The 23,017-nt window shown below is 30.3% G+C and overlaps 1 protein-coding gene across 1 annotated transcript in view; it reads right to left on the reverse strand.

Moving 5' to 3' along the window:
• LOC142320072 (uncharacterized) overlaps window positions 1-20,033 on the reverse strand; it is a 50,360-nt gene extending 30,327 nt beyond the window's left edge. The window contains exons 1-6 of the mRNA XM_075357749.1: window positions 19,868-20,033; window positions 14,485-14,726; window positions 12,066-12,209; window positions 10,279-10,564; window positions 6,095-6,420; window positions 4,205-4,406 (exon numbers count right to left, since the gene is read on the reverse strand). Of these exons, the coding sequence (XP_075213864.1) occupies window positions 4,205-4,406; window positions 6,095-6,420; window positions 10,279-10,564; window positions 12,066-12,209; window positions 14,485-14,726; window positions 19,868-20,033 (1,366 nt within the window). The remainder of the gene's footprint in view (window positions 1-4,204; window positions 4,407-6,094; window positions 6,421-10,278; window positions 10,565-12,065; window positions 12,210-14,484; window positions 14,727-19,867) is intronic.
• Between the last annotated feature and the right edge of the window lie 2,984 nt (window positions 20,034-23,017).

Genomic DNA, 23,017 nt, shown 5'->3' on the forward strand with positions numbered 1-23,017 from the left:
TACATTGTTGGATAAAATCATCTAAAACTTCCTGAACTGCAGGTATGGCACTTGGCCTTATAAGTACCTTCACTCCTGCTCATAATACAAGTTATATTATAAACATCACTTTCAGAGTAGCAATTTACAATAGTATTACTTGTTTTATTACTACAAATCAGAGCATGCTTTTACATGTACAAAGGTTGTCTGGAAAGTAGTGTCTTAATAATTAAAAAAATATCCGCTAAGATTTTTGAACAAAATTTTTTATTTAACTTAAAAATATTTTTAAGCTTCTTTCCTACATAGTCACTGTATATATTTAAACACTTACCATAGTCTGCCGATCTTTTTATTCCTGAGTTTTATTCCTGCTGATCTTTTTATTCCTCTACCACCATTTCATTGGATTATTCAATCATTCAATTAATTAACTGGATTATTCAATTCATTGGATAACTCTAAAATAGTTTCCTTCCAAAGAATCTTTCAGTTTAGTAGACAGATGATATCGTTAGGAACCAAGTCACAGCTGTAAGTTGTTAGTAGCTGGATGATTAAAAATTAATTTCCAATTTAAATTTAATAAGAAACCATTTGGTTTTCTCAGCAGTGTACGACATGTGTTCAAAAAGTAACAAGAATTTTTGTTTTTGGAAAGAATTTTATTTATTCATCCACATTAATGTTATCCCTTTCAAAATAGTTCCCATTAGATATTATACACTTATGCCAATCTTTTTTTCCAATCCCCGAAACACTTCTGGAACTTGATCTTTGAAATAGTGTTTAGCTCTTTCAGCTATTCACTTTTAATCTCATCTCTGCTTGTAAACCGACAGCCCTTTAAGGTTCTCTTTATTTTTGGAAATAGAAAAAAGTGAAACAGAGCCATGTCTGGTGAATATGGCAGCTGGAGTATCATTACAGTTTTGTTTTTGGCTAAAAACTGTCAAACCAACAAGTGTGAGCAGGTGCATTATCATGGTGTAAAAAGCCATGAATTTTTTTGTCACAAATCTGGGCATTTTTTCAGATTGCTTCACGCAAACAGCGTTGAACTTGAGGTACTCCTTATTAATTGTTTGACCTTGTGGCAAGAACTCATGGTACGCAATGCCATTAGAATCAAAGAACACAGTGAGCAAAACCTTCACATTTGACCATACTTGTCAAGCTTTTTTCGGTCTTGGTGATCCAGTGGGACGACTGAGCCTTAGTTTCGAAATTATATCTGTAAACCCATGTTTCATCACCTGTTATGACATGTTTCAGTAGCTCTGTTTCATTGTTGACTTCATTTAGCGACTCCTGAGGAACTTCCATTCACTGCTGTTTTTGTTCGAAATTCAAAAATTTTGGAACAAATTTTGCTGTCACATTTCACACCCAAAAAATCCAAAAAAATTTCATGACAAGCCAATTGATATTCCAACATCATCAGCGACTTTTCTGATTGTGATTCAGCGATCATTCATAATCATTTCTTTTACTTTTTCCACGTTTTCATCAGTTATTGATGTGCTGGGGCACAAAATATTTTGAGTAGAGACTGCCTGTTTAAAATTTTTAATTTGGATAATAAACATAGATGATGCCATTCTATTAACTGATGTTTATTTTCTTGTGTAGCAAACAAAACTGGATAATAGTACAAGAAACAAACCAAAAATGTTCAATAATTTCATCAATTGTGGTACGTTGATCCTGTCTGATGAAGTAATATGATGCCAGCAAATCACTCATAATGAAAGGTAGCATTCAGTTCGTTTATCATCATGGACATTCTTTCTTCTTGTAATAAACTTTTAACAACATTGCCATACTGATTATTCATTCAACACACCTCCATAAATTTCCTTGATTTAATGGCAATTATGACAGCTGCATACTTCTTGGATTAAGAAATCAAATCACAGTTCTTCATATACAACATCATTCTCTATTTTTTTATTAATTTTAAATATACATGTTTACAATTAGAACTTGCAGAGTAAGAAGGTGCTCGAATGAGACAGGTTGAATAGAAATAGGCATTCACCAAACAGTATTATTTTTCATCTGACACTTATATTTTATCAAGGAAGATAAGATTTTTGACATAATAAATAAAAGACTCTTGCCAAGAATCCAATCCCAAGATAAACAAACCATTACATGTCACCTACTGGTCAGTATAAAGTACTTTATACACAATAGTCATAAAAAAGGCAGTACCAGTTAATGAAAAGTAACAATGTGCCTCTTTCTGTGAAAAGATAATGTTACATACACAGTCTCCATTTAGTATTGGAAAAGAAGTAAGAAAAACATAATCTTTACAAGAAATTTAAAAACAAAACTAATATATGTTATTATTTTAACAATCCAGGTATATTTTTGAAAATAATACTAAAATCTGAATTAAAAAAACAAAATTTAGGAATAAATATTCATTGCATAAAAAATAAATAAGACCTACAAACTGTCTGAATTATGAAATAAATTTAAAAAAAAGCATTGAGGTGTGATAAAAAAAATAACAAGAATTAAAATATTTATCAAAAATAATTTACTTATTCTTCTATATTGTTACTGTCTCCTTCAAAATAGTCCCCAAGAGATGCAACACACTTATGCCAGTGTGTTGGATTGCTTTATGTAATCATTGTAAAACTGCTAATTAATACGGTTTGCTGATTTTTCCATCTTGTGATAAGAATTCATAATGGACAACAATATTATAATTGAAAAAAAAAGGTAAGGAAAGCCTTAACATTCAATCAAATTTTGAGTGCCTTTTTTGTACTTTTTCTTCACAAAGCTTCCATTGTAATGACCGGACTTTTGTTTTATCACCTGTCATAACAGGTGATAACTCAGAATAACTCACAAGTGTCATAACATATGTGAGTTATTATGAGTCATCAGTGATGTCAGCTAAAAATTTTTCTGCGATGTTGCTGTTGTTCAATATTCAAAGTTTTCGAACAAATTTGCTATTTGTTTCATACCCAAAATGTCAAAATTGTTTCATACAAGCCATAAGAGATTTCCACCTCTTCAACAACTTCTCTAATAGTCATTTGACAATTATTGATCACAATATTCTTTATTTTGTAGGTATTTTCATAGGTAGTTGATGTGATAAGGCTTCAAATCCTTTTGTCATCTTCAATACCTTTTTAAATATTGTATCACTCATAAACTATTGGTGTCAACATAACGTCCTCTACAAAAACTTTCATAACATCTTCACCACTTAACTATATTTTATTTCATGTTTAACACAAGATTTAATGCAAATCCTTTATTTTTTGATTTTTAAACAAAATACATCCTAATTACTCTGCTGTCAAATTTAAACTACATGTCTAATATGGCTGAAAATATTAATATACATTAAAGGCAGTGCTGTCATCACGTGAGGAAAAATATAAACTTAGTTGAAAAGATGCACGCACAATTAAAAAATTGTTGTGCTGTTATTTTTAGGTCACAACTTACACATCTATTATATTATATTATTATTTTAACAAAATTAATGAAAAAACTATATAACTTTTGGAAGTATTCTTCAGGAGGGGTCTAGCCCTCAAGTGCCACCCAATATTTTCTATTAATTAAAATTTCTTATGTATTATTTTATAATAAAGATGACTCTTTATTACATAATTTCATGCAATTATGGTGATAGTTATTAAATGCACAGATTTGTTTCTTAGAACACTGTTATAGAACCATTTTTGCCCTAAAAATTAATAGAAGGCATTTAATTCTAGTAACCAAGCCATTAATAATTTACACTTCCTACTCATTAATAAATTTACCTATTACTAAATTTCATGGTGACCTTTTCTTTAGATGAATAAACATTTCTTTTTTTAATATAATCAGAAATGTAGTAGTTTTACAATTAACTTGTGTGCAATGTATAAAATATACAAACACAAGAATAGCATTTTTTCAGTTATTATATCAACAATCTCATCATTCCTATTAAATAAGTGTAAAAATGCATACCTGAGGTAAAAAGAATTCAACTTATTTCTGTAATCTATTTTAAAATTTTAAGTAACTGTTACTTACTAAAATTAGTATAATACAAAAATATTTTAGACAAGACAATGGATATCACAATGAACCAATTCCTTATGAATTTATAATTAGTCATTCAATCTTCACTTTTTAATTAATTAAAAAAACAAAAATAAAAAATGACAAATATTAATAAAATTATTACCATCAATTTCTACATCTTCTATTTCACCAGACATAATTAGTTGATCACAATTTAGATTATTTAATTCTTTAATGTTAAAACCATTAGTAGTATTAAGTTTTAAATTTTCAAATGATGTTTTTTCTAATATTATATTATCTTCAATATTGGAATTATTAAAATTCAGTAAACTTCTAAACGATGTCAAATTTATTCCACCAAACTAAAGAACAAAATAAAAAAGCGTACTATAAAAAATACTAACTTAATGTCATTATAATTACTCTTTTTTATTTATAAATAAATTTCATATGAAAAATAAATCATACAGTAATAATAAGAATCATTAGTGGGAAATCAAAAAAGCTGCATACTAAGAGAATAGAAGTTTCTTAAAATTTAAATGTTTAACATATAGTGGGTAAGAAATTTTAAGGGAAGGCATAAAATAAATTAACATTTTTACAGGACAAAATGGGATTGAACTGTTGACAATTAATGTTAATATAAAATAAATTTATATTTGCTTGAATAGCATATATATGCATAAATGTGAACAAAAATTTATTTATAGGTTTACGCACGATAAATGTTTTGCAACATGCCTGAAGGAAGTTTATCATTTGAAGGGCAGATAAAGTTTGATAACCTTATTTAAAAAAAATCAAATTCTTTTAAATGTTGTGAAGTCAATATTCAAAATGTAATCAATAATTTTATTAATTTATTAAATACCTTTACCATAATGGTATTACGTGATTTGACATAAATCACAAGTTATTCTAAAAAATAACAATCATTTTCTAAAATAATAAGTTCTTAGCTTGCTAATTAAGTGAAAATGAAGTAGTTTCTGTTTTCTTCAGAGTCAAACTCCTAATGAACTGCCCCACAATAATATTTAGCCCCACAAAATTCTTTCATTCTGTTTATTATGGGATCTGACTGGCTGTATAATGAACATCATTACTCTAAGAAAATTACTGAAGCCTTTTGCACGTATCTCAGGTACTTTATGTGTGTCTCAGCAATATGAAAACTGGGTCAGACAGTGAAAAACAGAAACTAGGGTATCTCTATCTGCTGAGAAACTAAGCATTATGTAAGTTGCTTTAATTCAGTAGAGGAATTCTTTTCACTACCAATTTTGATCAATTTCTTTGAAGAATTTTCAATGATTTAATAAAATACACATCTTTTTTTTAAATTCATATTAATTTTTGTATTCTCTGATTTATTACATAATCTTCAATTTGATTTTTTAGTTATTTTTGTAAACTTATTATAAATATCTTTAAAAAAAAAGTTTATAACTTGTAATACTATTTTTCATGCATAATATTTTTATGGAATTTTTTTATCATAAATATAGTACAGTTTTCAAGTACTTTTAAAAATCTGATATCTAATTTAATGAATTTCAACCTACTTTTTCTGTTAGCAGATGACAGTGTTTAGAGATTCCGTGTTCTTCAAATCAGTATCACAGACATAACTAAAACAGAAGTTTTATACCTATCTTACATAAAAAAAAATCAGTGGAATAATTTTAGAACTACAAGGGCAGATGCAAATGAAAAACAACCATATAAAACTGAACTCTCTTGTTGATACGCTCTAGTTAAAAATAATACTGTGTGAATTTCCTTAACAAGGGAAAACTTATACTAGTATCAAGCAGTGACCCACTTGTCTAATGAGGTAATCAAACAACATTATAATAAGCTGCTAAAACTGCTAAATCATAAGAAAATGATTTCTTATGAAATCAAAAAATTGACATACTTTCACGATATATCAATTGATTTGAGATTAATTTGATAAACAATTATCATATATTGTTATAGTTATAATTTTTAACATGCACACAATCACAACAGATAATAAAATAAAATGTTATATAATACATACCAATCCATCCACAGTAATGTTCCCAAATATTTTCAGTTCAAAATCATTTATATGATCAAAATAAATAGTTTTCTCTTTAAAATTTTTATGACCAACATTACCATCATTATAATTATGTTTTGATACATTACTTTTAGAAGTCTGAGTCGAATTTAAACCATTAATTATTGGATTATTAGCTGGTTCTGCATCCATTAAAGAACGACTTTGTAATTGATAATGATGAAAATGATTGTTCAAAAATAACTCTGTTATATTAATATCATCCCAAGTACCATCAAGCATAATATTATTAAATTCAACTAGTTTATTAAATATTTTTAAACCTAAGAAAAATGTATTAATAGTTAAAAGTTTTACTCCTTGTGCTACTTATATCAAAAATCTTACAGTAAATAAAATAACCAAAATAACTGTTACACTACCTCCATGAAAATTGTATTAATACATTAGTGTTCATGATTTACATCTTTGACAGATCATAGAAAATGCAGTTCTAAGAATAAATAATGGACATGACTTATCTCAAGTGGCTATTACTTTCTAATCATGTAGGGTTCTGCTTGGTGGCAGATCCCTTACGCCTATGCTGCCTCCATCCTTTTCTGTCCCAAACCTTCTCCTTGCAATTTCCAAACTTCACTTCAACTAGTAACATCCTCCTTTTTCATCCTCCTTTTTCTTCCTCCTTTCACTGACCACTCCATACAGTTGTCAAGATGCCGCTACCTATAACCACATCCTAATCAATTTTTTTTGTTTAGTGTTTTCCCGCACAAGGGCCCTTTCTTCTTTAATCCTATTCATGACTTCCTTATTCCTTACTTTATTGGTCCATCTGACTTTATTCATCCTTCCATTAATTACATAACCTAAATGTTCAGGTTAACAATACATGCATTTCTTCAAACACATTCTTGATGAGAATCCAAGGCGACTCAGAAAGCTCTTCACTATACATGTTTGTTTTTACCATTCCCAAATATTTCAAAACAAAGAGAATCATTTCATATTTCCTTCAGTGACTAGTAAAATAATGTAGACTGCAACTAGCTGGCATCACAAAAAAAAAATAGCAGGTAGATGTATTGAATATTAATTAGATTTACATATAATATCCAAGTAAAGATAATTATAACTAATTCACACATGAGCAACCCACCAGGTTGGTCTAGTGGTGAATGCATCTTCCCAAATCAGCTGATTTGGAAGTCGAGAGTTCCAGCGTTCAAGTCCTAGTAAAGCCAGCTATTTTTACATGGACTTGAATACTAGATCGTGGATACCGGTGTTCTTTGGTGGTTGGGTTTCAATTAACCACACATCTCAGGTATTGTCGAACTGAGAATTTACAAGACTTACACTTCATTCACACTCATACATATCATCCTCATTCATCCTCTGAAGTATTATCTAAAACGGTAGTTACCGGAGGCTAAACAAGAAAAAGAAAGAGAATTCACACATGAGCAATAGATTATACAATTAACTAATTGTATCTTGAAATTTTCAAATGTGTGTATACAAAAAGTAAATGTTGATTTACTTTTTTGTAAAAACTTTGTTTTTACAAAACTACCAATTTTTAATCAAATACTAAACTAAATTTACTTTGTCCTAACACTTTCAATCCCTTTTCTTTTAATCCCATCATCTTCAATTACATTTGAACAGAAAACTTGACAAAAAATTTGATGAAAATTTTATGACATAATTCATAAAAATTTTATACGAGGTCTGCTCAGAAAATAAGCAAACATTTTTTTTTAATCTTTATTATTAATTTTACAGATTATTGCCCCCTTCAAACTACTCTTCCCCTATTCACACTCTTTTCCTAGCAGTGTTTCCACTTTGCAAAGCAGTCCTGGATAGCTTCACTCCAAATTACCTTTAAAGTCCATGACAAATTTGCTTTAATGTCATCAATAATCTCAAAACGCCATCCTTTTATCACTGATTTTAATTTCGGAAATAAGAAAAAATCTCAAGGAGTCAAGTCTCGCAAGTAGGGAGGTAGTCAACTGATGAATTGACAAAGCTGAGTGTGCAGGCACATTGTCATGGTAAAGGAATCATGATTTGTCTTGCCACAACTCCAGTCTCTTTTTGCAGATTTTTTCATGTAATATTGTAAAACACCTTGATAACATGCATAGTTCACTGTTACCTTGAGACAAGAATTCAAAATGAAAAATTCTATTAAAATTGAAAAAACAGAGAGCATCACTTGGACATCAGATCAAGACTGACTTGCTTTCTTGGGGCACAGAGATCCTTTGCCAATCCATTGTGATGATTGAACTTTTGTCTCGATATCGTAGCCGTAAACCCAGCTTTCACCTCTCGTTATGAACCTTTTCATGAATGTTTCATCGTCATTGGCTTGTTCAAGAAGTTGCCAACAATGTCCACTCAATGTTTTTATCTGCTGTTTGGTCATCACATGAGGAACAAACTTTGCTGCAACTTGATGCATGTTCAACTATTCAGTCAAAATATCATGGCATGATCCAATTGAGATGCTAATCTCTGCTGCAAGTTCTATGACAGTAAATAGACAATTTGCACGCACCAGATCGTTGATTTTCTGAATCCAGGTGTCATCAGTTGAAGTAGAAGGCCTTCCTGGTCGAGGGTCATCTTTGATTGACTAACGACCACTTTTAAAACGTGAAAACCATTCATAACTTTGCGTATTGACCCAGAGCATCGTCTTCATAAAATTGTTTCAAAAGTTGAAACATTTCTGTGAAAGTTTTCCCCAGTTTCATGCAAAATTTTACATTGCTCCTGAAAGTTGCATATTACAAAAATCGCTACTAAACACTTAAACACGTTGCACTTAAATAACTATAACACGAAAACTAAATGAGATATCAATAATCCAAGAACATGTGGTTACAGAGGAGGTTATGCAGAACACATGCTGCAAATCACATGTCGCTAAATATCTCCACTGGCGCGTAATTAAAAATGTTCAGTTATTTTCTGAACAGACCTTATATATTCTGTACGATTTTACCATTAAAAACTAATAATTTATGTAATTTTCATCACTGACAATATAAAACAAAATATCACAAATTTCAAAATTCATTTTTTGTTGATTAACTTTATTTAAAATAGGATATAAAATACTCTGCAAAAGAAAAATGAATTGTACAAAAAAATTCCGTAGAAAATCAAACAAGAAAATTTGAGCTTGGGTTTGCAGAACTGATGGTTCCACAATGTCTCAGGGAGTTGTGAGATTGGGACATCTTAGGGAATAGCACATTGCAAAGTGAAGGATATAAAGCAAAGTAGAATATTAATGGTCAAAGATATTCTTACTGATCCGGTTCATGTAAATCACTGAAATTAGGAAATACTGGATGTAATACTCTGTTTGTTATCAGAGTTTTTAATGGATAATGACTCTAGCAGTCAATGCTACTTAAAATATTAAATTAAATAAAATAACATTAAAAATGAACCTTCTGTTAAAAAAAGTGTGTAAAACTTTAAGGAGATATACACATGAAAAGCTAATGTAAGAAAAACACAGTCTGTTATTCAAAATTAGTGTTCTTTAAGAAGAAACCTTTTCTTTAAGCCATATATGATAAACTTACCAAAATTAACTATTGCTACATGCTATTACTCAACTAATAATATGATAGCCAAGCAAATTAATTACAAAAACATACTTCAACTTAAATATACAAGAATTTTTATAACAGTTTGTTTCACAATTATAACAGCTGAAACTCTATCATCTCCTTTCTTTCATTGTCAAATTATGGTTTTTCTTTTTATTAGAAACATTAGAAAATTTATCTATTCTTCAATTTGTTATGAAACCCTTTTTCACTTCATCAGTCCATCAAATCTTTACTACTGTCCTATAACTGCACGATATAAAAATCTAAATATTTTTCTTTTCTGGCTTCCTCATTATCTATGTTTTGTTCTCAAAACACCGCTACAAACATTTTTAACAGTGTCTAATTTCTAGGTCTGTATCTGTAATAACACACTTCTTTCTATACAGGAATCCACTTCCTTTCTGTCATATTTCCTTTTTTTATTCATAAAAAATACAAGATTAAATTTTTTAAATGTAAATAGCTAATGACATCTAAGGTACCATTAAAGAAAATGTCCAATATTATAAAAAAGGAATACATGATTGTTCTTACCTTCAAATACCTGGTCTGTATCAGTAGTAATGAAATCAGACATGTTATGACCATTGATAAGTCCTGTTGTAAATAACGTAGAATTAGTTTCAAGACCTTTTTCAATTTTTTTTGTTCCGTTTATGAATACAAGTTTATCATCTGTTTTACTCACAATATCAGTCAATATTTCTACCCACGTTTCATTACTTTTTTTAATAGTTGAAAGTGAACCTCTAATCACAGCATTACTAACTACCACATCACCTTTTATTATCAATGGTTCGGGCTTTTCTAGTTTAAAATCCTGTAAAAAAAAATCATGAATATATACGTTTAAATGATAAGCAGTAGTTAAATTACTTTGAATTATTTACAGGATCTGTACTTAGATTTTTAATATACCATTACATTTGCACCAGTATGTACTAGTACATATACAAACATTGCTGTGTTAATTAAACTGTACTATTAAAACTCTGCCAAGACAAGTTTAGACTACCAGCCTTCATTTGATATACCTTTTAACAACAGCTTATTCTAACGCATTCAACTCTAGAATAATGCAAACTGTTTCAAGAAGTTTCATGATTTATTATCAAAAAAGTTTAGAAATAGAAAATAAAAATTGTTGAAAATATGTTAAACTTAAAGATTAAAATTTTCTTTAAAAAACGTGTAATGCCATTAAAGGCCACCATAACTTTATTTTTAAGACAGGATTATGCAGCATATTAAAAATGCTAAGCCTGTCCAGGATTCAAACCAAGAACCTTTCAGATAAAAGGGATATTATCATTCTGTCGTTGAGGTCAGTAATTAACGAGAGAAATAATAATTGTGTTAATTACATAAAATAAAATAGAAAATAATCATCAGTTTTCCTTTATGAATAAAACAGGATTATAAAAATTAAAAATAACAAAAAAAAATTATGTTTTACAAAAAAAGTCTCACTTTTTATTATGATTAGAAGTAATGGAAATTTGCACAATGGCAATTATAGATACATGGCTAGCTAGATTACTAAACAAAAAATCAGGGTAAAATAAAACAAGGAAAGCCACATATTTTCTTACAATGATAACCAACCATTAGTTTTGCCACAAATGTCTACAAGTTATTTACTAAAGAATAACCCTCTTACACAAATTCTCAATTCTCCCTCAATCAATTTCACATCTGGACTGATTCAGCATCAGGATAATTTAAATATTAATTTTTTTTCATGAAAGTCCAGAACCCCTTTTCTTCTGTAATGTTGGTTTATTCCTTTCTAAATTTCAAGTTTGTACAATACTATACTACGAACTAGTAAAATTAATTTTATTTATTAATTTTTTACACTGGTAAACTTATATTTTTGATATTTTTTCTTCAAAAATTTAATGTCTAGTAGATTGTAGACCACCAGGAACATAAATTGTTTAAATAAAAACATAAGCTATTGTAACTACAATAATGCAAGAATTCACTTATTCCACGTTTGAGGACTGCCAAACATACATTAAAATGATTTCAAACTTTCTATATGTAACACTGTAAACCTTTTATAACCACAAAAAGCTGTGACATTTCTAGATTTTTTAGACTTTTAGTTATCCAAACTAGGTCTGATCCTGCCTAATCCAAATGAACAGGATTATACTTTATTCATCACTTACAATATTCATTGTAAGTCTAGGAAACTTTCTCACCATCTAAATCTGATAGACACAGAAAATTTCATATTTTGCTCTTAACTTAAAATACTACTTTAATTACCTCTTGTTTATTACAATGAACTAATTTAATTAAAATTTTCCTACGTGAGAATCTGTAGTACTATCTTCTAATGAATCGACATCTTCACTTCTTCCAGTTCCATTATAACTATAAAATTCAGATGCTACATCATTATCATCCGGCCCCAACTTATGTCCGTAATATAAATCCCCATTAGTAGAAATTTTCTAAAATTAAAAAATTGACAAAAAGTGTTATAACTCGCAAAATATGTGATAAATTTAAATAACTTTTTAAAGAAAGTTAAAAAAACTTTACCTAAATATATTTGAAGATCTTTATCATCAACCACCATGTTTTTATGTCTGTACGTTAAAGAATAAAGAAAGCAATTTAATCTATTATTTAATAATAAATTTCTCTTTCTATATATAATATTCTCTAAAATAATATCTTATAAAATAATATTACTGCATAAAAATACAGGATGTAAAAAAAAGAATATAGAGATTGTACAACTATTTAATCTCTTAATTATGAGCTACAATAATGAATCACAAATAAAATGAAAGAGTAACTGTTACAGTTTTAGTTGAATGTTCAATGTGAGCACCTTTCAGCGTGTGACACATATCCAACCATTAGGAGAGTACATCTGTACTTGAAGAGACAAGCCTGAAGTAATGGAAACAACAACAACTGCTTCAATCCTGTGCCTTAAATCGGGTAAATCAGTAGGTAGCAGAGGCACATACACAGAATCCTTTATAAAACCCCAAAAGAAAGAATCAAATGATGTCAGGTCGGGTGATATTGCAGGCTCCACAAACAAGCTCTGTTATTGAGTCCATGCTGACCAATTCAGCAGTTGGGGAAAGCAAATGGGATTTTTTGAACCCCAGATATATTATTAACTTTAACTTTTCCAAAAGATGAAATGTTGACTCATTATTAAATACAATATGATACGATCTAGAAAGTCATGATTTTTATGCTACAACATTTCAATTGGGAAATCAGCATGCACAAATTCAAAATTTTCTTCTACCACTCTTGGTCATTTCGTACTCTTCTTTATGCACAGACATCTAATTGTTCCAAACTGATTATACCACCGACGAATGTTATTATCATTTGAAAGCTTACAATTAAACTTTCTATGGAATGCACATTGAACTGTAATGACAAATTCACAATTAGCAAATTGCAAAACATAGAAGGCTTTCTGTGCAGGAGTCCACCACCCTTTACTAGTCATGCTGTCAAGAAGAAAGATAGGGAATCAATCTATGGTCAGGCATGCAAATAAAACACTCCTTTCTGCTCTTTGATTCTAGCAACACTATACATCTCATCAATGAGATTAAAAAACTAAACTTCAATAATTTTTTTTTGTACACCTAGTATTATTTTATCTATTATCAAACATCTATTTTTATTTTTATTTATGCTTTTTCTTTTTATGTGATACTACCTTAAGATTATCTTTGACATTAAGCAAATTTTGTATGTGGACAATCCAGCTGTATAAAAGCCATTAATTAAATTAATTTCAGGATATGACCGACATAAAATTTACTACACACAAACTCTTATTTGCTTGGATTTCCTTACCTCTCTAGAAAATTAAAGGCATTTCTTTAAAAAATTTTCAAAAAGATAGGTTAGTTTGGTACAACTTAGAAAATTATTAAGTTTTTATCATCGCATCATATTAAACTTGTTTTCTCTACATTGTTAATTTTGATTTAGTACCTTCTAATCTATGCTAATATTTTAAACCTATACGTAAGTGCTAAATCCTAACTTTCACACTGATGTAATCTAATCTCTATTTTTATTCAAAAACGTTTAACCCTTAACGATTTCTTCCACAACTAAAACTATAAATCTTACATATGCTAATATATATAAACAATCTGTAACAATCAGAAGAGATTAGATTTTGGAACACTTATTTTGAACTGCCATACTTTATTAAATATAAATAACTTTCTCACAAATAAAGAATATATCATTAAAAATAAGTGAAAAATAGTTTTAATATCTTCACTTTGTGATAAAATTTAAATATGTTAAGTATCATAACCACAATAGTTGAAAGTGAAATAATGACACTATACACCTACCACTCAGGTATATGGCATAGACATTTAAAAAAAAAAAACAAGCATACTAGAGAAATGAAGTACTTTCTCTCCATCATGACTATGATTGATACAAAAGCAAAATATACTAATTATCAAACTGCACCATAAAAATTTGTTTTGTGTTTAAGAAATGAATTTTCACACACCAACTGTTATTAAAGATTCTAATACTGATAAAATTTTCAATTTAATTAATAATCTAATACATTATTTAAAATAAAAATCGGTAACTGAAAAAAATTCTGATATAAAATAAATATTGATTATTTGGATAGATATTCTATTTTTTAAATAATTTATTAATAGAAGTAATCTTTGATATTAACTGAAATTAGATTTAAAAATAACGTACTCCTTTAACAATAGTTGTGCCATTAACAAAACTATCTTTATTTAGCCAAACAGCAGATTTAATCAAAGTTTTCCATTCTTTTCCATTAATATTTTTAACTGTTAAATTAGGACCAGTAAGTATATTCTTCCATGAAGTTGATGATACGAAATCATTTGATGGAAATAATGAAGATAAGTTCTTACCATTAATTTCCTCAACTATAACATCCTCTGCAGAGAGTGAATCAAAATTTAATTCTCCTAAAAAAATAAATTTATTTATAAAATATGGAAATCCAGCAACATCAACACAAAATTAATAAGAACATTTAAAATATACTAGCAAGTAAATTTACTTAAAAAGAAATACACCAGTAATATAATGACTTCTAATAAATTGATAAATCAGCAGTACTGTTATAAAAATACATTTTAAGTTTTGATGGCACATATTTTGGTGATTTTATGGTTTTAGGAGGTTTATTCCACTACATATGACATTCAAATAATATCTGTTATTTTATTTGTTTTTATTATTCTTGTCCAAGAACTAGAATTTTTTTAGAATTTTGTGTTTCTAACTATATTTGGTAATTTCTTAATTATAACTGACAAAACAGGCAGAAAACTTCAACCTTATAGTAACTTAATCACTGCACTATATATTTTACAAAAATCTTCTCTTAGGGCTCTACCCAAAAATGTAGTTTCCATGTCAGATTCAAAGCATCAAATTCAAACCAATTAATTGATTAAACAACACTATCACTTAACTTAAAAATGTGTCATATAATGTTGAAATGACAAAAGAATGTGTTTTATCACATTTTAATCAAATCTCTTATCAAAAGACTTAGCTTACTGGGTATTGTAAAGTATTAGGAGTAAAGGGTGAATGAAGAGTAGGTGAATGTAGTAAGCAACTCTTATATCAATATCATGAAGATAAATTAATTTCCAATAACAAAGGTGAATGTAAGGTGTATAGAATAGCGATGATAAGTAATGCTAACCTTTCAATTCAGGAAGTTAATAGTTTGAGACCTAGCTGATAGTTATATTTTAATGCTGATGGCACTCAAAAATGTTCCCAGCCATCATTCTATAACCACATTAACAACACATTCTGACATAGTGATTAATGGGTGTAACAAGCTACAGGTATGTTTATTAGCTAATCAAGAGGCATAACTGCTACAAATTCCAAATCAAGAGAGTTATAATAGATAGGTATGTATTGCAGGCAAAATCTAGATACATGTAGTCTCCAGATGAGCATCCTGGAATATCATATAAATCAATAATAAATCAAATGTCCAGAGAAAAAAGGTAGAATATGAAATGCAACCATAACTCTTCCTCTGTTAACCATAAAACACCCTAATGCTGCTTTTGGATCAGATTTTTTTTTACTGATCATCTGGAGGTAGAAATTCTATGGCTCAGAGACCCATAGAAAAGACTGTATATTGGTGGACAGAGATCGCCTTGTTAAGAAAATCAGCTTGGTGGTTATGAAGAATTATGCAACGAGCCAAATGGGGAAACACAAATGCAGAGGCTAAGACTGAAGAATACCATATGGCCAGAAAGAGACTTGGAGCAACTATAAAGAAAGCAGAGACCAATGCTTGGGAAGAAGAACTCATTAATGAATTTGATTATAACCCATGGAGTAAAGCCTACCAGATTGTAACGAAGAAATTTGGTAGGCAACTCCCAAACCTGTCTAGGGGCCAGACACTAAGGGCTGTACTGTCCCTTTCTTCAGTGGAGGAAACAGAAAGAACAGAGATTCCTTGCACCCATGGTCAACGTGTTACAACAGATGACTTGAACAGCGCTGCTGCTAGAATCAATAAAAGAGCCCAGGACCTGATGGTGTTCCTGGTGCGATGATAAGCGGTCTAGTTGAAAGGTGCCCTTGAACAATTCTTGAAACCGTGAATGATGCATTAACAAACTGCAAAATCCCTGGATGCTGGAAGGAGGCCAAATTGGTTCTCCTCCTAAAATCAGGTGCAAAAAAAGTGGGGGCATTGCTTACACACCTCTGTGTCTAATATGTTAGGCAAGTTGTTCGAGAGAATGGTTGCTGAGAGTGTGGGGGATGAGCTAGATGCTAAGAGTGGGCTACCCCCAAATCAATATGGATTCATAAGGGGAAGTCCACCACAGATGTGATGGACTAGGTGAGAGACAGGGCGGTGGGCACATGGCACAGTAGGTGGATACTGCACTGCTAATAATTTTACTCAACGTGAAAAACACATTTACCAGTACTATGGCCAGTTGTTATGGATTTATTGAGGGACAGGGGTATCAGTGAATACCTGCTGTCAACACTAAACGGTTACCTATAAGAGCAGAAGTTGTCTGCAGACACTGAGGATGGGCTCGCTGAAGTTAATATGGTGGAGTGCCACAAGGTTCTGTATTGGGCCAATTTTATGAAACGCAGTATATGATGGCCTCTTGAGTACTGAGCTTTCGGGTGACAGTCACATGGTATATGCGGATGACCTGGCACTGTTGGTGACAGATCATACTGAAAATGAGGCGGAGGAAACTGCAAATAGTGCCATATGCAGGATAAGTGAGTGGCTGAGAACGAGGAAAATGTCTCTGACCCTGAATAAAACATCTGTAGTTGCTGTAGTGGGCAGAAGAAAACTGAGGGGATTGGCGGTGACGGTGGATGGCACCAAAATAGCAGAATCCGGAAGTGCAAAGTATCTGAAGTGTGAGTAGAAAGGTCTGGACTCTTCTCAACCCAAGTGAAAGAAGTGTCGCAACATGCAGAGAGAATGATAATTGAAGTTAATAAGTTATTCTCATCTAGAAGGGACCCACGTGCTAGCTGGAGGTGACTGACGTTATCTGTTGCTACATCAATAATATTGTACGCGATCCCTATGTGATCCTCAGCGTTAGAGAAAAAGAGTAATGCAAATTGCCTAATCTCACTTCAACGAAGAGCAGCGTTAGGAATAACTGTCACATTGAACTACATTCAGACCTGTTGATGTTATAGCTGGGATATCCCCAGTGACATTAAGGGCTAGAAAACTGGTGCGAAGAAGAGAGGAAATCTCCAAATCAATGACCAAGGAACATCTGATGAGGGAACGGCAGATGCAAAGTGATGAGACAAATAAGGCCAGATGGACTAAATTCCTAATACCGCAGCTCTCACCGTGGATTAGGAGAAAACATGGTGAACCCACTTGTTAGCTTACACAACTGTTGTCGGAACACAGGGGGTTTTCCACTTTCCTGTTTAGGTTCAAAAGAAGGACACCTGATTATCAATACTGTAGATTAGAAGATACAGCTGAATATACCTTTTACAACTGTCATAAGTGGGATCAGGATAGGCATCTTTATGGCTGGGGTGGCTGACAACAGATAATACCGCTGAATATATGCTGAGAGGATGCGCTCAGTGGGAGTAGGTGTCAGAGTTAACCACTGACAAACTAAAGGAACCACTGACAAAGACCAAGGAAGATGAAGCTGGAATCTGGGTAAAGATTGACACAAAATACAGATAAAAGAGAAAGGAGGAAGAGGGGGTCGGGACAGCCCTCCATATAGTTGTTGTTTGTCTGGATGGGCAGCAGCAATGAAGCAGTGGGACCACTTTTCCCGACTCCTTGAGTGGAAAAGACCAAGACCCAGCCATTGGTTGGGGCTGCTGGAAATGACATAGTCAGGCCTGGTGCGGCTCCTCCTTGGTGGTTAGAGGAACACACCCCCGAAGCTGAGTGCTTAAATGCTGATCCAGCTGTGGTGTCTAGACGAGGCCTACTGCAAAGGTAAAAGCCGAATTATAAATCACTGATGCAAATGTCTACCAAGGAATTTACATTGGCGGTATTCCAATAAGGCCTGACTTATTACTATAAGATGTAAAAAGTTAGAGGCCGAAAGATGACTCCCATTAAAGCCCATCAGGGCTAGAAACGGGAGGAATGGTGTGATGACCAGAAGTGTCACAAGGCAGGTGTCTTCCCCTATGGGGTTGGAATGATCTGGCACTGGGTGGGGGGTACAGTGAGATAGGAGTTTTAGTCAGTAGGGTGCAGGAACACATATGCTCTTAATAACATCTAGCCGAACCCGTGCAAGTCCAACACTCCGTCATTTATGGGAGGTACGTAAATGGTATTTCTCAGACTCATCAAGAACAAAAAAAGAAAAAAATCCAAATCATAAATTCTACTTTAGACCTTGAATAACAAAAATAGACTCGTTGAAAAATCAAAATGATAACATAAAAATGCACGAAGAAACAATACCGATGTTCTTCAGAAACTTTACTTTGACATTTTTTCATACCCTACATATAGCCCAGATGTGAAGCTCAACAATTTCCTTACCTTAAAAGTGTTATCAAGAAAACTTATTTTATTGCACACAATTAAATTAAGTAGATGTGTATAGTAATTGATCAAGAGTAATTTGCCTATTTAGAAAACCAGTCAGATGAATGAAATTGAACTACCTGAATGGTAGTACTAGATTATGAAAGTACTCACAATAAAGGAAAAATGCAATAAGACAATAAAAAGAATTGTCATTTAAAATATATTTAATTAATCTTAGTAAGGAATAACCACATTGATGTTTTTACATTTTTCCACGTATTCTGGAAAAATGTAATCATTGTAACCATACATAAAAAGAAAAAATGCAAAACAGATGAGTAACTATAAATAATTGTACTATCTTTCCTTTTTTTTAAAGATATTCATGAAAAACTAATAAAAAAGAGAGACTGCTTTCCTTTTATTATACTAAAAAAGATTTATCTAACAATTTACAATTTTGCCAGTGAAAAACATTGAAGGTGGATTCTAGAAGGTAAACATACTTTAATTATATTAATAACAATCACAGGGAAGCATCCATCTATCTATTGATATCATAAAGAACTTAAGGAATTTAAACTTGATAGTCACTATTATACCAATCATAACAACCTGCTATAATAATAGGATAGTAGCTGTAATAATAAAGTAATAAGGTTCTAAAAAATATCATGGACTGTGTAATGTGATTTACTAGCCATTTAATAGCAAATTATCAACGCATAAAGAAGTACATGTGATTATATTAATGAACATTTAAAATAATGTGTGGGATGCTGCAAAAGTGTCCTAGGAAGTATTCTAATACAATTTAAAAACAAATTTATGCAACAGAACTCTAAATAGTAGTCTGGCTACTTTCATCAACAATACTAACTTATCTCACAGATGCCTGATGAACTAAGTATTTTACTCAACATAGAGTAGCATCAGATAAAATAAAAACTCCTTAATTTAATCAATTAAAATACCCATTTAAACTACATAAGAAGACATTCCTTAATTATCTAAATAAAAAATAAATATTACCTGAATATTTTTTACCAAATTGTAATACATCCTTTGACAGATCAATTCCATTAACTTTTCCTATCGATGATAAAATAATGTCACCATGAACTACTAACTTATTTTTTAATGTTAAATTTCCATCAATCATAATTGGACCATCTTTAAAAATTAAATTTTCTGCCATAACATTATTAATTTTTTTGATATAAATATGATCGGCTTTTAAATGACTTATTACCTTATTTCCTCTAATTTTCTTGGGTCTATCTAATCTAACGAAAATTAAAAATAATAAAAATTAATCTAATTTTGTGATAATCTCATATTTAACAACACAAAAACTGAATTGAACCTCCACAACCACCGTAATTTTTCTAAAAAGCCTAGATAACTTGGGGAAGTGAATTATGTCCGAAGTGCTATGATAACTGTTCAAAAAGAAACCAAAAACGAGTAACCCAAGTTACAATGGTCCAAATCTACTATTACCCAAGTACTATGTATGGGTCATATGCCTAATAGAGTGTAGTCAAGTATTCTAGCAATTCTCACACTAGCTGCATTATGACATATTTGTTACAATCAAGTTTTGAGAAGAATTTACAAACTGTACACAGTTTTATATGTGGTTTATCATTCCAAATTAATTAGAATTATAGTCAAGGTTATTGAAGGCTGTAAACCACTATTCTTAACACATAAAGAATATTGTTAAACTCCCCTCCCAATCATAACCATGTTTCTACAGAAATGTTTTTGTTAAAAAAAAGTAAAATCCACCTTGGAAAGTTGAAGCCTTGAAGGCTGCCATTATCAAATAATAGAAGAGATAAGAACCAGTACACAATTCCACAAACAGAGATTCCAGAGTGCTCCAACAATTAAAAAATTCTGGAAGCAGTATAATGCATTACTCAATGTAGTACTTCCCTTTTTAAGGCAGAAAAACCAGAATATAATGTAAATTACCAAATAAATTATTTCCCAATGCAGCTCTGTTTCTTTATAACACAAAAACTGAATTGAATCTCCATAACACAACTTTAATTTTTTTTAATATAAATTTACTTTTTTTTACATAATTCTACTGTACTTGTAGAGTAGATGCCAAATCGTTTCTTAAATTAAAAATAAACATTATCAGATTTTAATAATAGCTCATGATAATAAAAAATAAATATTTATTATGAAATATTTATCTTTAAATAAATATATTTTACAATTGAAATGAAATAAAAGCTTACAGTAGGTATAAAAAACCTTTTCCTGAAGAATGACAGCAGATATATATAACTGTAAACTAAAACTAATATTAAACCCTATGCTTAGCTAGGTGACAGTTTTTAAATACTTTTACCTTATTAATTAACCACTATCCCTCAGATTACACAGTTACATATGACTGAAATACTCAATTTTTACCAACTAGATTTTTTACTGACTGAAGTATTAATACATTAAAAATAAATTGGTCATAATTCCTAAAAAAATAGCATCAACAAACCAACATTAATTGAGTTCATTCCTGGAAAGTAATTGAGAGAAATATGAAGTCATCAATGTGTAATGTTTGTAAGCACAAAACCCTACGAAAGAAATTTGAGGAATAATTTATCCATCTTGACAACTGCATGAAATGATAATTCCAAATAGTATAAATATCCAGCAGGGCTAAATATTCCTTACAGAGTATTTACAGGATTATTTGTTAATTTTTCCATTTGCAATATTGTTAATATTACATTTCATACTTTTCATGAAACTATATTCTACATATTTGAAGGATAGTGCAATGTCAAACCACAATCATATCTCTATATTCTCTATGCTGATGTATGCAAAATTCTCATTCAGCCCAATTATTGCATAACCAATTAAACAAAAATACAGTAAATAGTAATAAGGTAAAAATAGTTTAGAGAAAGTAAAAATTCATTAAAAGATAAGTGAACTAGTCAATTTACAGTCCTTTTTTTTACATAAATCCTGATATCAATTTACAGTCAGTAAATTGACATGCATTCTAAAAAAAACCATCACATTAGAAGTCAAAAGATAATAGATGAAGTGAAACTGCATTAACTCAATTATGAAAAATTTTGAGAAAATTGTTTTTTGGCAAAAGAAAAAAAAGGATGCAAAAAATTTGCATTTCCCAGCTTGGCCGGTCAAGTCAAACAATGCAATTTTCTGTATTTTAGGTCTGGGGACTATAATTTAAAAAAATTGTACATATTTCTTGATAGCTCTATATATGTTGTATAAACTTTAAAAAAAGATTTTTTTGTTTATATATCATTACAGGTAACAATTTTGCTTTAATAAAGTTTTCTCTAAAATTCCTCTGAAGAAAATCAAAATTGTTTTTTTTACAATATCTCCAAACCCTGGTGACAAGTTAAAAAAAACAAAAAAACATTAATATGATCAAAGCCCCATGTATAGAAATATCTGAGTCAAATTAAAGAAAATTGGTTTGGTCAATTCTGAAATATAAGGCCAAAAGCAGATATAACTTGTTATTCTAGCTGTACTTGCCGGGAAAGTAAAATTTAAATTTTCTTAAATCTAATTTATAACAAGATATGAGAAAAATACTTTAGTCAAATTTCTGTCAATACCAGTCACATCCAAACAACACAAATAATATCCTTCCTAAATTAACTGAAAACCATGGAGAAGAGAATTGAAAATTAAAAAAAACTTTACAAATAAAACTCAATTTTATTTACTTAACAAAACTTTACAAATAGACCACATTCAAATAAAATTTTGTCCTAAAAAAAAAGAATTACCTGAAGGTATCATATAATAAATCAATGACGAACATTCCATTAATTTTTCCAGACACTTCAGCATTCTTTACAAATGTTTTCCCTTTCACAAGTACATTGCCTTTAACTTTTCCAAAATTGCGTAATAAATCACTGAGAGAAACTTTGTTTTCTAATTCATACTTTATTTCACTCACTGTTGTATTTATTCGTTTAACCATATTCATACTATAAGAATCTTGTTCAAGATTATTTGTAACATTTTCATAACCAACATCTTTGCCAAAAAATATTTTTGATGTTACAATTTCATCAACTGTCCAGTTTCCAGTTACTACATTTGTTTCATTTCTTTTAAAAATAAAATTTGCTCTATTTTGAGCTTCAGTTATAT

Source organism: Lycorma delicatula, chromosome 2 (genome assembly GCF_047948215.1).
Source record: "Lycorma delicatula isolate Av1 chromosome 2, ASM4794821v1, whole genome shotgun sequence".
Taxonomy (NCBI): Eukaryota; Metazoa; Arthropoda; class Insecta; order Hemiptera; family Fulgoridae; genus Lycorma; species Lycorma delicatula.